General features: G+C 39.6%; 1 protein-coding gene across 1 annotated transcript; it reads left to right on the top strand.

The window, feature by feature from the left end:
• Positions 1-1,544: 1,544 nt before the first annotated feature.
• Positions 1,545-17,239, top strand: vapal (VAMP (vesicle-associated membrane protein)-associated protein A, like). The gene is made up of 6 exons (XM_041949138.1): positions 1,545-1,700; positions 8,658-8,810; positions 10,427-10,530; positions 12,005-12,085; positions 14,598-14,777; positions 16,269-17,239. Exons 1-6 carry the CDS (start codon positions 1,643-1,645, stop codon positions 16,428-16,430), a joined length of 738 nt encoding a protein of 245 aa, XP_041805072.1. The 5' UTR covers positions 1,545-1,642; the 3' UTR covers positions 16,431-17,239.

Raw genomic sequence — 17,239 nt, 5'->3', positions numbered from 1 at the left:
CAGTTTTGTCTTGTTTTGTATCTTCGTTTCCATTGACATTTTTGCTCTCTTCTTAACTCTTACGTGAGAAACTCTAACTTTGGAAAAGTGGTATTTCCCACAACCTGTTTGCTTTAAACTCATAATAAGAAACACTCAACAAATTAGTCTTGCCTTATTTTTGCAGATATATGATTCATGTGACCCTTTGGAAAGCTGTAAACAGCACAAATTACATGTAGAGTGGGGGGTACTACAGTCCTATTCAGTTCACTGTGGATTACTCCTTCAGCAGCTTATAGAGGGGAGGTCTCTACTTCTTGTCACGAAGATGGATTTAACCACAGCTACAGATGTCAGTGGTCTCTAAGAGAGTAAAGTTGTATATTAATAGTTCAACTGAGCAAACTATTCTTATTTTCTGTGCCTTTCTTCTTTTAAAGGTCAATACTCACATCATCACCAACCAAAAAGTTGTGGAGAAAAAAAGCAGATTTTTCTTTCACTTCACTGCAGAATTCAGAATTGTCTTGCAGTCAGGCTCTCTAGTGCTCGTTGCAAGAACTGTGTGGTGATGCTTTCTGCACTGGCTTTAGCATTGGGACATGGCGGTCATAGACACAGACATAGTGATCCCGCAGTCTGACCTGTTCAAACAATGGTAACAAAGGCTAATGTCAGACCTCAAGATGACACAAATGAAAAACATACTGCTGTTTAGACTTTTTGCTTTCTGGCTGTATTAATTCATACCCCAATATTTAATTACTCCTAAAAATACCATCTCTGTTGGTGAGTTCACCAAAATGTGTGCCATCTGAAGAGCATGAAAATAATAACGTGCTGATTTGATGATAATGTGTTGTTTGAAATTGGCAGCCGGTCTGTTGTTCTTATGGTGTGGGAAAGTGGGAAAAAATAAGTTAAGCACAGAGAAAGTGGATAAATCGTGTTAAGATAATCATATTAGTAATGTAAAAATAATGATATTGGCTGATATCAGTCAGAAATTTTGCATTTCCTTCCTGTCCTGATGATGGCTTATAATCCCACATAAAATGCAGTAATTCCACTACTGCATTCTTTCCTTCATTCATTCTACTGCAAGGATATATTTCCTTTTGAACAGCATATATTCTGAGGTTTATATTTATTATAAAAGTTATAAATAAGTAATAGTTTTAAGGGAGGCCCTGCCCAATGTAGCATAGTCACCATGTGCTGATAACGTGTGACTTTAAAGTGTAGGAAGTAACTGAAAGTGAAAGAGGAAAATTAACAAATGCTACATTTTAGCCTAAGTGCACTTTCTTATGTGTAAAACAGCCTTATGGTGTGTATTTACACCTGAAACACAGAGCAAGTAACTTTTAGTTATTTAGATAAAGGTCAAATGAGGAGTCGTCTCATTTTGTAACATGTTTTCCCTTCAAAGTCGCTTCATGTCCACGCAGTTTAACTAGTTTACGGTCCCATAATCACATCAGGTGCTGAGCCACGAGGGCGCGCAACAGGGTTGTGCGCTCGCGCGTTCAAGTATTTGTACCCACATGCTCGTTCGCAGAGCTCAGTCAGCATTTGACTCGGTGGTGGCAGGGGATCCAGGATTTCCACTTGTCAGTTACTCCCCGATACCGAAATCAAGTGCATCCCCTCAGCTAAAATGTCAAAGTTGGATCAGATTCTCATTCTTGACCCTCCCTCCGACCTCAAATTTAAAGGTAGGTGAATCAGAATTTCTTGGCGTGTGAAATGTCCAGCGAGTAGTGGTGGAGAATTACCTGACTGAAAAGATTTCACACTCCCTCAAGCGAATTTCGCTGCTAGCAAGCTAGCTAGCATTCACCGCCATTTTAAGTTAGCCAGGGACAAGACGGGCCGCTGTATCCTCGCACTGTAGTGACGTGGATAGCCGGCGTGGCGTGCATCTTGACCGCCTGCCATTCATGAGCAGCTAACTGACAACACCTAGCAAAGAGGTGGAAGAATGTGGGACAACTGTCAGTGGTTGTAAAACGGAATTAAAGTAAGCGCAGAACGCACCGTGTTGCAAAGTGCCTTGAGTTTAGCAGCAACATGAGCTACTAACGTTACGCTGTTGCTAGTAGTATTAGCAACACCAAACTGTTGTTTCCTTGGGGCTCAGCCTATTCCCTGAAACGGTTACCGCTCACAACCCGGACGTAGAATGGAAGGAAATTAACTTTTTTACCGACAAATGTATCGTCCAACCTGACACACATCTGGCAGACACTTTGCCATGCCAAGATGTTTAAGTGACTGACAGTTGGAATGACAAACTTGGCTAACTAAGGTTAACAACATACAGACACAATTTTCAGCAACATTTGGCTCACGTTTGTTCGTTTCTCCTGGTTAGCTAACGTTGTATTTGCTCAGTAAAATATGTAGACGGACAGCATTGTTTTCACCCCCCATTCATGAGAAATCAGTATAATCCACACATTAACTACCACTGATTGCTTGCCCGGCAGTGATAACGTCCAGTGATGTGTCAGTCAAGCGTTGGCTAATGATAGCTAGGCTATGTGGCTAATGCAAAAGTTGAGATCCAGCTACTTTCCAACGACGAATTGCCTTGTTTTGCATTTTGCACACCTATTAACCTTGTGTCGTTGCTTCAGGAACTCCTAGATGTAGTTGAATTTTGACATATGTGTGATTTCAACTCTTGCTCTTGTTATTAGGTGACCATTACAAGTGTTTGAGGTAACAGCTAACCGTGAAACTGTATTGTGCTGTTGTGAGTACAAATGTTACTGAAGCTAGTCCGCTAAGGCCATGGTATTGTAAAATAATTCCAACAGTTGAGCCATTTATTATGACCATTATTCATTTTGACCCAGAATTCTCCTCTGCATTTCTTGAATTTGTCCTAGTTACTGGTCTCGGTTGCTGCTGCAGGCATTATTATCAATGAGACACTGTTTCATTGTTGATGAATATACCACTGTCATGGAACCAAGAATCTTTCTGCCCATTGTCTTGCTGATCCTATGAGACTTAGGACTAGGTATGAGTAGATGTTGATTGTAGCCTGGACTTGACAGGATTGTTAGAAAGGTCACTAGTTCAAATTCCAGACACACATAATAGTTTTGGGTGTGGTAAAGTCACTGAGATGTTTTGGTGATGAGGTGTCCTATGTGCAACTGATTTGTCACATTTCAGGTCCTACACCTGATGATACCACAGATGGGCAAGAAGCAAGAAAGCCTCATGTTGACCTCAAAACCTTTATTTGTTCTCTGGCATTCATTAAGATGGTCAGCTTTTTGTTTGAATTAGGAATAGCTTGTCTGCCACCTATGACTTCATCCTCAGATGCATAAACTCTATAAACAGATATCTGTATCTGAATGCAGAATCTGTAATCAGAGGACAGGTTTTTGGTTTCCTTTGGTCAATACTACGCAGTCTATCAATCACACTTGCATGCAGGTAAAAGGTCCATGTGAAACACAAAGGAGGTGAAACGCATTGGCCAAAATGCAATCTCAGAACCCAGAACAATTTTGCTTTTTATTAGTGTTTTTTTTTTTTTAATTTAGCTGCATTCATATGCAGATACTTTGTTTCAGACAATTAGCCAACATGTCGAGTTGTTGTCAAGTTTCAAAGTGAAGCTGCTAGTTGGCCTGTAAGCAATGACTGGCACACTGAAGAGATAGTCACTGGCTACACCATAAGCCCTGATACATTGGCTGTTGCCCCCAGTGGCTAAATCGTTGTCAGATGATAGCTGATGGGTTCCAAGACAGTCAGTCAGATGCATGACTTGTGGTGGTGAATAGAGCCGGCAAGAGGCACTGGCCTATAGGCATGCCAGTCAAGGAAACTGCAAGGGGTTACAGGTGACAACAAAACTCATGCTGAGTTAAGTTTAAAACTAGCTAGTTAAAATGTCACAGTTAGTAGCATTGACCGTACTCATGAGCATCTGAGTACGGTCAGATTCGGTCAGTCAGATTCTTCAGTCAAGTAGTTAAAAGGCGGAAAGTAGTTGTCTGAGTGCACTGGTCAGTCCAATCAGTTTGTTTTGGCTACATAAACGTTTCGGGGAAAAAAAGGGGTCAAGAGTTAAACCAAAGCTCCATCAGCTGAACTGTAACTTGATACTGATATTTAGTCTGATGGCAGAGACATGGTCCATCATAATCTGATCATGGGCCTCATTTACATGCTTAAGAAATTCTGCTCTAATTAGAATTACTCTGATTACTGATCAGTCACACGCTTTGCATTTTCTGTCATCAGATTAAATTTTTACCCTTCGTACACTGGATTCGATGCAAGGTTAAATTGCAAAGTTGTTAGCATAGTGATGTTGATACTGATAAGGAATAATTGATAATCAAACCACTGTTATATTAAAACAAAACGTGTAATCTGAAGCATGGGGAAGACATGTAAATCAAAATGCAAAACAGTTGCAAATATGTTGGTATTTCTCTGTAGTAGAAGGATACGAGCATGTTGACTGCATCTGCTCAAGTACAATTTGAATAGCCCTGATTTTTAACCTCTTGTCTATGCAGGCCTGAGTCTGAATACAAAGTCTTATGCAAAAAGTTTAATTTTTGCACCTTAGCCCCAGTCTAATTGTTTGCCATCACCACCACCACCCCCCAAATCCAAACCACTATATTATAAAAGAAAGGATCACTCAAATTTGTTCTCAGTGTTTTCTGTATTTTAGTAGTAGAAATTAAATGTTTTCCATTCTGCCTTTGAGAAGCAATGTGAGGAGAAGGAAGATGACCACAGCTCCTTTACCGTCACAGAGGCCGAGCTAAATCGGTCTGCATGTATCTGAGAGCTGGTCTGTTTTAGAGCCTCTGTTGGGATTCCTCCAACAAGCTAGAGGGGGCAGCCCTCCTTTCCTTGGCTGGTATTTTTAGAGTAGGACTGGCCTGGGGGACCCTAACTCAGCATACACGCAAAGAGATGAGAGAGACGGTGCTAACGCTGCTTGAGCAAAGGTGGCCTCAGAGTTAGGCAATGGATGCAAGCTATGTGGGTGTATATTTGATGCGCACAACTGCTTCCCAATGATTTATCTGTTTCAGGATTGCTTTTAGTCATGTTCACAGTGTATAAAATACACACACTGTAGCATTGTATCTCAGACATCCTTAAAATCCCTTATTTGAAAGGAATTGCTCAGTTGTCTTAGGTCTAAATGTTATTGAGTCTGTGTTACAGAAGAGGCTTTGATAAAGAAAAACAGACCTTTTACTCCTTAGTCTTTCTCATTGAAAGTGCAGGTACTCTTGGTAATTTTGTATGGATTGTGCATTAGTCAAAACTGACTGTTTCCTGTTGTCCCACCAGCAGGTACAGGAAATCAGAAAGGCTTCAGGCATGTCAGTTGTCAGGAGGAATGGTTGACAGGCTGTAATTATCATCCCTGCGATGTACTTTTGAACTGTGCCAAATCATCTGAAAGGTCACTATTTCAGCACATGAAATGGACTCCCATTACTGATCTGAGTAAATCTTATGAACGTCAATTGTCCATCAACATCATTGCTAGTTTTATGATAATAGATCAAACTTCATTGCAGTAACAATTTTGTCACAATAACCAGGTAATGTCACAGTAGGCAGCATCTAATACACTCTGCCACCTGCTTCTAAAAGACTATTCAGGAAAAAGGCTTTGGAAGCAGAGATTGTACAAAGAAATATCAAATGCTGCAGACACCGTGCCCGTGAGGTTTCATCAGGTTAGGAATGCCTTTGTGACACACCTGTGTTGAAAAGAAGACCTCAGTCATCACCATAAACTCTACATGTTAGCTTTTGCTGGGTGGAGTCACTCCAATCTGGTCATGCATTGCTTCTTATCTCTTTGAGCACTTGTGTGAAGGAAGGCTGAATGTAACTTTGAACTCCAGAGCTACAACAAAGCTGTAAAAAAAAGTATGGAAAGAATATTTAAATGTTTTTGTTTCTTGGATTTTTTCCACGTTTTTATGTATCAAAACAATGCAAAGCAGTCCAAACTTTGTGCAAATCAAAATTTTATTGTGAATCAGCTGATGCCAAAGAAAACTATGTACTGTGAGACTTCTTCAAAACTAGTCTTGTAGATCAAGCCACAAGAGAAACACCTGATGATTACTTAGGGAGAGTTTATTTTGAAATATTGAAACATTAGCTTAAATGAGAAATTAAGTAAATACATTTTACACATTTGAACCCCAGTGTTACTGGATAAAACTTTGATAACTTTGCACAAAAATAGCAATTTCTTTAATTACTTATTTTTGGCATTAAGAATTAATTACAATATGAATAAGGCATGTTGAAGACAAAACAACCGGAGTGTAACCTCATATCTCATTACAAAATCAAATCGTGTCAATTTTGATTGCCATGACCTTACAACTTGCACTGTTAGAGCTCTGTTTCAGTCCAGAGGGTTGAATCTTCTTTGGAACAGATCTCATAACGGTGTGGTCCTCAAAGGATCTGAAGGCGAAGTTGTTTATCATCAGGAGTTTGCCGCTTGATAATTTCGAAATACCCCTGGTTGCATGAGATAAATTCAATGAAACCCAAGTTTACATTTGAATTTGATACATCTAAATAAATGCTTGATGGACAACCGGCAAATAGCGTTAGCGGGTAAAATCAGTAGACCTCACCCACAGCGCCCTATGTCAGCTATCCCTTCATCGTGGGAGTTCTTGTTTTTTTGTTTTTTTCTCTCCCTCCAGACTTCCAAGCTAATTGAGTTTTGCATACCTCTGATTTGGCTCCCAGTTGTGTTTTCGACGTGGCTCAGCAAAGCGAGATGGTGGTGACTGTGGTTAAGCACCTAATTTGAAGCAAGCTCTGTCACAAGATGAAGGGCTAACTATTGATGTCCTGATGTATGACCTGAGTAGTGGAGGACCTTAATTTTCAAAATGAACGTGGGACGTCATCTACTGTATATGAAATTAGCTGTCAATAAAAGATAATTGATTCAGGTGGTTTGACTCATCTCTGGAGACATGCAAGCAGTGTGGGAATTTATGGAGAACCTATTTTTTATAAATGTCTCATGCTAAGCTTTTGCATTTGTTGGTAATAGTGCCCCTTCATTAAGGCTGTATAGTTTAAGTATTTTATGATGCATTTTTAATACTGCAAAAAAGGCCACACTTGGGGTCGGCATCTGATGATTTTGTAACAATCGATCGTGAAGGTTTTTCTGGTTTCTTCACTCCTCTATGACAGTAAGGAAATGCGGCAGGAAATGCTGATGGATGCTTTTCACCATTTTCTGACATTTTATAAAAATAATCGTTACTTGCTCATGATTGGAATTATACAAATCGCAAAATTATTTTTTGGCCAAATCGCCCACTCTTAGGCTACACTTTTAAAGGAGGACCAGCATCTCCTTAAACACTGTGCTCTCAAACTGGTAATAAGTTTTTTTTCTTTATGAATTAAATATTGATAACACAAAGTAATGCCTATAGAATAACAACTGGTGATACATTCAATTTTGCACTGTTTCTATCTGCTTTCATGTCACCAGTATAGAGTAAAAAGAATGAATAAACCCACAGTTTTTCTCCTAATGTTTTCTCCTACTCCTGACAGCAATCCTTGCAATAGTACCTTGTTTGCATGGAGCAATACTTAATCTATGTTATTCCTTAAAATGAAAATATGATCATTTCACTTAATTTCTTCAGTGAACATGTGTCTTTCTTTTCTTTTATTCACAAAGTGACGTCGAGTGTTTCTTTGTGAACATTTGGAAACATGCAGTGTGTGCTGTGTTGTTGGTAGTAGGACTCTGTTCTAAGGAAAACGGAAAGTGTTCCGGTTGTCTTTGTGATAGCACCACCAACAATAATACCATTTGGAGATTCTAGGGGATTTCTGTTCTGTTCTGTTCCCACTTTAAGTTATGCACAATGTGTGTTACAAATGAGTAGCTAAAAAGTCTTCAGTAACAGTTCAACCAAGCAAATCATAGGCATTAGCACAATTTATGTATTAGAAGATATATTGTGAGTCACATGTATAGATGTAGCACTTAACTAAATATATCAGGGCTGTACTGTCTGTTGTTTCTTCATCTAGCTAAGTACGTCACTATCCAGTTAATTGCCTTAATCATGTAGACCTAATTCAGTTGTAGCCTGAAGTATTTTTCAGATAATCTTTTTAAAGTTATTTTTTAACTTAAGTACCAAAACACTGCAGCCTTGTGTCTCTCACAGGTGAGGTGTAACTTGAAATATTGAATTTGCTGTGCTTTTTGCAGTTTCACAGTAAACATGCAACGTGCAGTATGTACCTTTTTAAAGGTCTGGTATTCTAAATTATTCCAGTTCACACACACAATGTGTCTTCTTTGCAGTGTCATGCAGCTGCAGATAATTTAATTTTGGTTTCTCCTCCATCTCTGTTTTCATGCGTCTTGCACACGATGTGCTTCCTCTTAATTGTAGCAAAAACATGTTAATAGAAGAAGTTGAGTGTACTGCTTTGTATCTTTCTTTTAGAGAAATATGGCTCTAAGAATATTTTTTTTTTGTTGCTTTTATTTTCCATTTGCTATTATGTTGTGAAGGTGTGTCTAGCAGAATGTACTCCAAAATTAAAAAATAATAATGTATTCGTGTTTGTCATTATGTGTCCATCAGGTCCTTTCACAGATGTAGTCACCACCAACCTCAAACTGAAGAACCCCTCTGACAGAAAAGTATGTTTCAAAGTGAAGACGACTGCACCGCGTAGGTACTGTGTACGGCCAAACAGCGGTGTCATTGATGCCGGAGCAACGGTCATTATCTCCGGTAAGTTTTTATTTATTTATTTTTATTTTTCATTAACTGTCTGTGATATGTGGAAGCAGTTTTACCACACAAGTCACACAATTTACACACAATGGTTCACACTCCACTTGTGGCCTATGTGTTACAGTGTTCATATTGGATGTGAACTGAAACTGCCCTGTATGCCACTTGTAGAGTCGGGCTGTAACCACTACTGTGCACCATCAGTGGACACTTCAGTGGCCAAATGTAATAACTTGCTCACATTTTTTTTTTTGTTTACAATTGCCTAATATTCACTTGGTTGGTTAAATAAGTGAGTACTGGCATCCAGTATTTTTGCTTTAACAAATATTAGTTTCTGTAACCCAAGGCCGAGGAAGCATATGCTGCATAATGCATCTTACAAAGAGATGAGTCTCATTTCCACAAAGGAGAGAGACTGCAGAAGAGGATACCTTAAAGTCTTAAAATAGACTCGACAGGAGATTTTTGTAAATATCCTTAAAATGAATGAAACACTTAATGTTTGGAGGGTCACTGGCTACCTTTAAATGAACAGCAGTAATCCAGCCATGATGCAATAAAGGCAGTAAGGTGAGCAAGGTGAAGCCCAGGTAAACAGTGTTGTCTGGCTAGGTTATTGTGATTGTATGTCTTTCTAATAAACATAATTACGGTTAATTATGAATACTCAAAATGTTGGTTGTATTATTGAAGGACATTTTAGTTACGTGAGTACCTAAATTCGAATCTCAGCATGTTGATTCAGCTCATTGGCTGCTGATAAAGTCGACTCGAGTCAACATTACAGGACACGCCGCCAAAGCTGCAGGTTACAATGTCCTGCAGCCGCTATGTGTGTGTGTGCACATTGTGTGTTGCCAGTGTAGTCCTGATATGTTGCACTCAGCACAGGAAATGGAACTACTGCATTGGGGAAAAAAATATAATATTTTGTCTTTTTGTCAATAAAAAAATCGAGATTTTGGTAAAGTTTTTATTTTTTGCCTGACGTTTTAGTCTCATCTTGTTTCCTGAACAATATTGAATTTTGATTTAGTCACCGTTAGTGTTTAATGATGCTGGTGTCATCTCTTGGAAGTCAGAGTTTTAGTTAACAAAATTAACATTGTCGTGACAGTACTGTCATAATAGAAATATTTGATTAAGGTGAAATGGAAATGTTCCATGTGAACTATAGCATGAAAGCAGGAATATTAGTGGAATGATCATGAAAGCAACCTCTGTAGACATATAAATTGGAGCTGATGGCAAAATTAGGTTTTCTGTTCTCCAGCGACTGTAGTGACTGTAGCGACATTCACTGAATTTAATTTAGAAGATCAACAACATCCTCTTGAAATTGCATAGGAGATGGAATAATCAAACAATGAAAGAAAAGGATAACATTTCAATCAGATTCAGTGTGGGTCAAATGTACTGACTTGAGAATTCCACATTAAATATAAACAACTATAAATAGATTATGTAGTTGTATTAAATTGAGGTAAATCATATTAAGAGGTGGTGTGTTTCACTGGGAATGGATGTTTTGGGTTAAGCATGCTGAATATTTAGGTAATCAGTTTTCTTTGCATGTTTTAACATTGTTCATTCTGTTCTTTGATTTACAGTCATGCTACAGCCCTTTGACTATGACCCCAACGAGAAAAGTAAACACAAATTCATGGTGCAGACAATTTTTGCCCCGCCAAATGTTTCTGACATGGATTCAATGGTGAGTGACATTTATTGGCTTTTAGGGCTTTTAGGGCTTTTGGCAAAGACGTTGTTTAAAACATGTATGTCAGAACATACTTTTAGCACCTACTCTTCATTTCATAACAGTTGTTGAGTCACTAGCCATTTTAATGTTTGCAAATCCACTAAGGATGGCTACAAGTTAGAACTTGCATGACTGTGTTACACTGTATAAGACAAACTCATATTCTTTCTTGTGTAAGAAAGCAGTTTTGTTTGGATTATTTGTGTAGGTCCCCCACAGTATTTACTGTATTACTGAGTTTGCCCCACCAAAATTAACAATCCAAACCGGCTGCAATTTTGGTAAACAAACCAAACAAGAAGGTTATTGATTGAAGAAATTATTAAAGAGCTGATAAATCAGTTGATTTCCAGAAGTCCCTTTGTAAACTGAAGATATTTTGTCTCCTGCTGCAAGAAGTTACTGTTCACCACAGTTTACAATAAGCTAGGTTGGTACTAGGACAGGATGAAACAGCAGAATGGAGCAGAACACAAATAATCTGTATCCTGGGTCCTCTCAGAGTTGTAACAACAAAGACAATAAATGGTTAAACTACATTGTTTACACTGGATATGCTGTTTTTAAGATACAATTTCAATAGGGCTTTTGTGTGTGTGTGTGTGTGTTTTCTTAAATCTGTCAATTTTAAAATATTTAAGAGAAATACAACTTACTATGGGTTTTCTGTTGTTAATTAATGAGTCCTATGAGTATGTTATTAATAGTGATGACATTCTGCAGACTTACATGCCATACAAAACTCTCTGCTCTTGAACAAGACCATTAGTGCAAAAATGTCAAACAAATTGAGATTCATTCTCCAGCTGTCCACCAGAGGACAGCAAAGGCTAAGTCAGCCAGTAAAACATGCACATGCCCCATCGTGGTGCTCATGAACGGGCTGGGTTGAATGATGAGCAAAATTCAGGAAGCGAGTGGAACAGAGGTCTGCCGGGTTCTGAAAAGTAAACTGGAATATGATAAGGTTACTGTTTTATCAGACAGATTGGTTCCATGCATTACTCAGCTTCTTTGGAATTCTGTGCGATATATTTGCGATTTATTTTAAATCACATGACTACTTCTTTTACTGTCTTCTATGAGCACTTTTCATCATGTGCACTTTTGTCATTGAGTGTATGAAATCACAAAACCAGAGCTAAGAAGCTAACTTTATGGAATTTTGTCATTCTAAAAATACAGACCTAAAACCAGTGGAAAAATGTACACTTGACAGTTTGTGGCTATGTTGTGAAGGAAAATGAGACAGGGCCTAACTGTTTTCTAAATGAAGCTTTGCATGTTTTATGTTGATGTAATGTCCATAGATTCAAGGCTGCATTGCATGTGAATAGTATGAAGTGGGCTGAAGTGTGTGTGGATAGAATCCAGCTGCTAGCAGTTTGAGTTGATGAATAACATGCCCATTTTTCATCTCCACCAGTGGAAAGATGCAAAACCCGATGATCTCATGGATTCCAAGCTGAGATGTGTCTTCGAACTGCCTTCTGAAAACGATAAAGTGGTAAGAGGCACTGCTGCACATTAAAACTAGCTTATTTCCAATAATTTAAATCAAAACCTTAAGTATGATTTTTGTTACTCAAGGACCTGTGTTGAATCCTCAAATTTGAACGATTTCAGAATTGCACAGCTTTCCATAAAAGCAAAAACTTTGGAAAAAATCCACCACTATAATATCAAATAAGTGGAGATTGCAGCTTCAGTGGAAAAACTGGCCAATGCACACTGTCTCAGGTGCAAAACTATGAAAAGCTTTAGCTTTTTTTTTTAGTTTTTTTTCTTGACTCTAATGTGCAATTCTCTTGCTTATTCCTTCAATTCAATGAATTATCACCTGTTGTCTTCCCACCCCAAACCTAAAATACTGAAAATGTCATTTTTCCGGGCTGAACTGAAGGATTACTTTCATAAAATTCTTTCCTGTTAGGTGAACTAATAATTTGTTAAGTCCAGTTGTGTAGGAGGTGGCACGTAGCAGTCTAGATGCTTCACAGGTCAACGGAGGCAGTTGGCAGCAACAGGAATTACGTTACAGTTCGAAAATGCGGAGTGGAACAACAGAAACCTCAAAAAGAGTTTGATGGACTTTTAATTCCAACTAGAGTATACTGAAGTTTGCCACTTGATCTTACACTGTGTGCCCCCGTTGAACCACTCCAACCTGGTGGCCATAAAACATGATGCAGCAAACAATAAATTAAAAGCATGGTACAAGCAACAATATGTTTCATGGTGACACCACACATACCAGCTAAAGTAAATAAAATTTCAAAAATGTAAAAAGTGACATTAACATTCTTCAGCGTAAAAATATCACCTGTAAATGTTCTGTTGTGGGGTGCATGAATACTTTGCCTGCATCTGATTATTGAGGAGCCAAAGGACACCAACCAGTTGCTGCCATTTGCACTGCATTTTGCATTTTCACGGCCAACGTCACCTGTGCCGCCTAAATCAAGGCAGAGTGCTCCGCTGTGAAACAGGAGAGAGAGAAGAGCCCTGTCAGGAACAGTTTGAACGATACAGGGTTTACTTAGTTGGTTGCTCCAACCACTAGTTTAAGGTCAAGTGTCAAACATTGTAGTGTGCTAACACGATAGCTCGAGACCTCAACTTGGCTCGCAGTATAAATATAGTAGTGGTGTTGTATTGGACTGCATTACATTGTGTTTCACATGTTTAGTCAGCCCTCGCAGTCATACATGATCACGCCAACTTCATTAACTCAGCATGAAAGACGACTACAGAGAGTGACGACATAAACCTGAACATTATAATCTGTACAAGGATAGTATTTATCACAGGGCTGCTATAATGGATTGCATTAGTTTGTACTCAATAAACTGGTGACTGTGAACACTGGGAGCCTGTATTAATGAGCCTCAGTGTAATCAGGATTTAGATAAGCTGGACAGCTCAGCAGGCCCTCACGGTTCAGGAGAAAACGCCACCAGGGCCAGATTTAGCTTACGCTAAGAAGCCACAGTGTGGATATGTGGACTGCTGAGTCAGTACGGTATCTGCTGTCTGCTTTGGCATGAGCATCTTGTATGTAATGTTGCAACATGTTAACTAGGAAGAAGGTGTAGTGTGAAGTGTAATGTTATAATGCGGAAATGTATGTTTAGGATCAGCATTGCTGTAGTGTGTAAAAAGAGCTGGCTACAAACCTTGATGTGTTTTTAGTACTATCATAATATGTGTGTAGCAGCAAGCATTAAAAAAACTATGAAAGCTGTCAAGTACTCAAAGCTGGTAACAATTACTACCAAGTTCTCGTACACCACAGAACCAGAAAATCACCACACTTCTTTTACCTGATTTAGGTCTGAGAACTGACAACTGACTGACAGTGTGCAGGGTTTTCCGTTCTTTCACTAGAACTGAAACATCGCCAAATATCTGGTCAGATTAGAATCTCGTTTACCTCCTCTCTGTCCAGATAGTTCTCAGTTTCAATTGAAATAAGGTAGGAACTAAGTGAAATATTTCTTGCATGGCTGCTCATGTTTGTGGCAGCATTTAGCACTTTTGCTTCATTTGTCAGAAGAATAATGTGACTGTCTTAAGTTCCTGTTGATTTATGATGGGACAGCCTGATGTTTGCTGTCGCACATATTCAGTATAATTTGGTTAAAAATGACCTGGGCCTTGATGGGCTTCCATATACTGTAAATTCTTACCCTTAATTATGGCACAAGGGAAAATAACATGTCCTGTCTGTGTATTGTCAACCTTCAACTACAATACAGTAGTTGTATTTCCATTACAAGGCCCTTCATTTCCCCATGCCGTCATGTTGTCTGTCCCACAAAACAAAGCCACATCAAACATGACTTCTGGAGGGACGCATTTCCTCCCTGGTCTCTTTGATCTGGTGCTGTTAGCTTGTGGGCCTCGGACAAGGCAGCCTTTCTTTGGCACGGGCTCCCGTCTAGAGGCTAACCTCCCTACTTAGCTCAGGGCGTGCTGGATTTCACTTCAGTGGTTCTCTCCCTCTGCTTGTCGGGCAGAATGACGTGGAGGCGACCAAAGCAGCCCCGGTGATGAACTCTGTGAAGGGCGACGCATCAGCGGCCTCGGTGCCTGTGTCTGCCTCACTGGACGATACAGAGTTGAAGAAAGTGCTGGAGAAGTGCAAGAGGCAGCAAGCTGAGATCAACAAGCTGACCGAGGAGAACCGGCAATTAAAGGTTGGATGTGTTGATGAATGACATTCATATCATGATGCAACATGTTTTTCAAATCAGATGCATTTTACACAGGATAAAACTAAAATAAAGGTGAATGGGTGGACCATGTTGTAGAGCAAGATGTCCATAGAGAAAATGATCAACTTGGAGTGAATCTGCTCTAAATCTGATGAAAACTCTTGGGGTTCAACCTATGGGGTGTGTAGAGTCTATGGAGGTTGAGTTTGGTGACCTTTCACATGTTAGCCAGGTGTGACCAAACTGCACAGACTGCTTTTATACCTGATTGCAATCCAATCACAATGCAAGCTAGACCTCCAGGTGAGGTCTGGCCAGTCCTTCATAAGCATTGTGATTCTGTGTGTATTCACAGTATACCTGGCATTAACATATATTCTTTATCTAGAAAGGGGGTATGCATAGCATGTTATTACTGTGTGCAAATGGACTCTTGAGGACGGGTCGCCCTCGACCACCTGAGTGGGAAATTAATGATGCTCGTGTTGATGTCATTCAGATTTAGGCCGCCGACAACCAAGCCAAAGTCCTGTCATATCGTGTAAAACATAAAGGCGATTGTGTTTCATGGGGTTTTGTCAAGCCTGTTGTGTGGGTTGTGAAGTAATTAAAGCTTTAAGAGCAATAGATTGACCTGACACCTGCAGGTTGACAGCTGAAGAGTAGTTTAGATGCTTTTATTTAACTAAGATAAATCTTAATGCTCACATGAGTGTAAATTTAGTTAGTAAGCCAGCTCACTAAAAGGTAACCGTAGTCAGGTCTTTCACTAATGTTCCCTTGCTAATGAAAAAATATGAGCAGAGTAAAGGTGGATACATGAATGTATGGCAGCTGTATGATTTTTTTTTTTTTTTCCGCATCCACCTGGCATTCAGAAGGAACAGCTGCACTGGAGGTGCAACATTGCCAAGGCAAAGAAGCCTCATTCTGTTGGAGAAGAGCTGATTAAACCATGCGTAAATGTAAAAGTGGACTTCTCTCCAATGACACAGTTGCCAAAATCCTACAACATATGTCAGAAGACGTTAAAATAAATCAGTTGTAGGGAAAATGTTGGAATGCAAAGGATTTGCTCTGCAGTGACATGAAACAGAAGATGTATCTGGAATCCCTCAGTTAATGGTCTACGCCAGATACATGTGTGATGATGACATCGATGAGGAATTTCTTTTTTCTGTGATCAGCTACAGGCAAGAAGGATGAGGTGGGGGGGGGTGTTAGATACCCACTTAAAAGATTTTAAACTTGATTGGGTGAATTCTGTTGGAATTTGGACAGATGGGGCAGACAGTACCGGGATGTGGATCTGAGAGTCCAATGTGAAAATGACACATTGTGGTCTTCAGAGAGGTTTTGGTTTCAGGGGATCTTGGTTGTGGTTTTTGACTCAGTTGTCCGATGTTGTGCTGATCTGTTGACTGTTTCCTGCTCTGCTCTGAAATGACACGTCCTCCTCTTCCTCTGTCACAGGACGAAGGTATTAGAATGAGAAAGGTACCCCGCTCAGACCACGTGACAACAAACTCGACTAGCCTCCTCGGCCGAGAAGCCAGCACCGCCTCCCTGCCCTCCCTCCTCGTCGTCATAGCAGCCATCTTCATCGGATTCTTCCTAGGGAAGTTCATCTTGTAGACTGGGAGATGCATGCCAGCCGTATCCCCCGCCCCGGCTCCGGAATGAAACAGGCCTGGAAAAACCGAGAAGTCTTTCTGTTGACTTTGCCATATCATTGGTAGTGTGGCCTACAGTGAACACATCTGTACAGCATCATTCGAAGGCGTCGCCTTTTTACAATCTCACACGGTTAGTACACACAGAGAGCTGAGAAAAGAATGGCGACAAAAAAGTGATTGCTCCCTTTTTTGTTTCCTGTTTTTTGATGGCTGAATTATGGAGGTAATGTGCCGGGACAATGAAAGGTGTAAACTATCAGTCAACATGGAAGATGCACCCAGAGTGAACCATGGGCAAGAGGCAGTCAAAAGATTAGTCTCTCTCTCTCTCTCTCTCTCTCTCTCTCTCTCTCTCTCTCTCTCTCTCTCTCTCTCTCTCTCTCTCTCTGCTGTTTTTAATAGGAGTTGAATGGAATGTTAGGTGTCATGTAAATGTTGTTTTAAATCCTTTTAAACATAAAAAGGAAAGAAGTTCCATCAAAAAGACCTTGCTACCTGTTGCTGGATTGCCTCTGAAGTCAATTTGTTCAGTTTGTAATTTCTACTTCTTGTCTTGGAATGTTCAGGTCCAGCTGGGGATATAGGTGCCTCCTCCTTGTACATTTCTGTCCTTTCCTTTTCCTCACAATGCAGACTTTATATTATTATTATTATTATTATTATTATTATACAAATCATATATTCCTTCTGAGGCAAATATTGACTGAAATAAGGTCTCCATTCTTAAAATCCTGTCCCATGGTATTAAGCATTGAAAAAATAAAAATG

Source organism: Chelmon rostratus, chromosome 12 (genome assembly GCF_017976325.1).
Source record: "Chelmon rostratus isolate fCheRos1 chromosome 12, fCheRos1.pri, whole genome shotgun sequence".
Taxonomy (NCBI): Eukaryota; Metazoa; Chordata; class Actinopteri; order Chaetodontiformes; family Chaetodontidae; genus Chelmon; species Chelmon rostratus.
The sequence above is the reverse complement of the archived record's forward strand: the minus strand, read 5'-3'. Positions and strand labels throughout refer to the sequence as shown.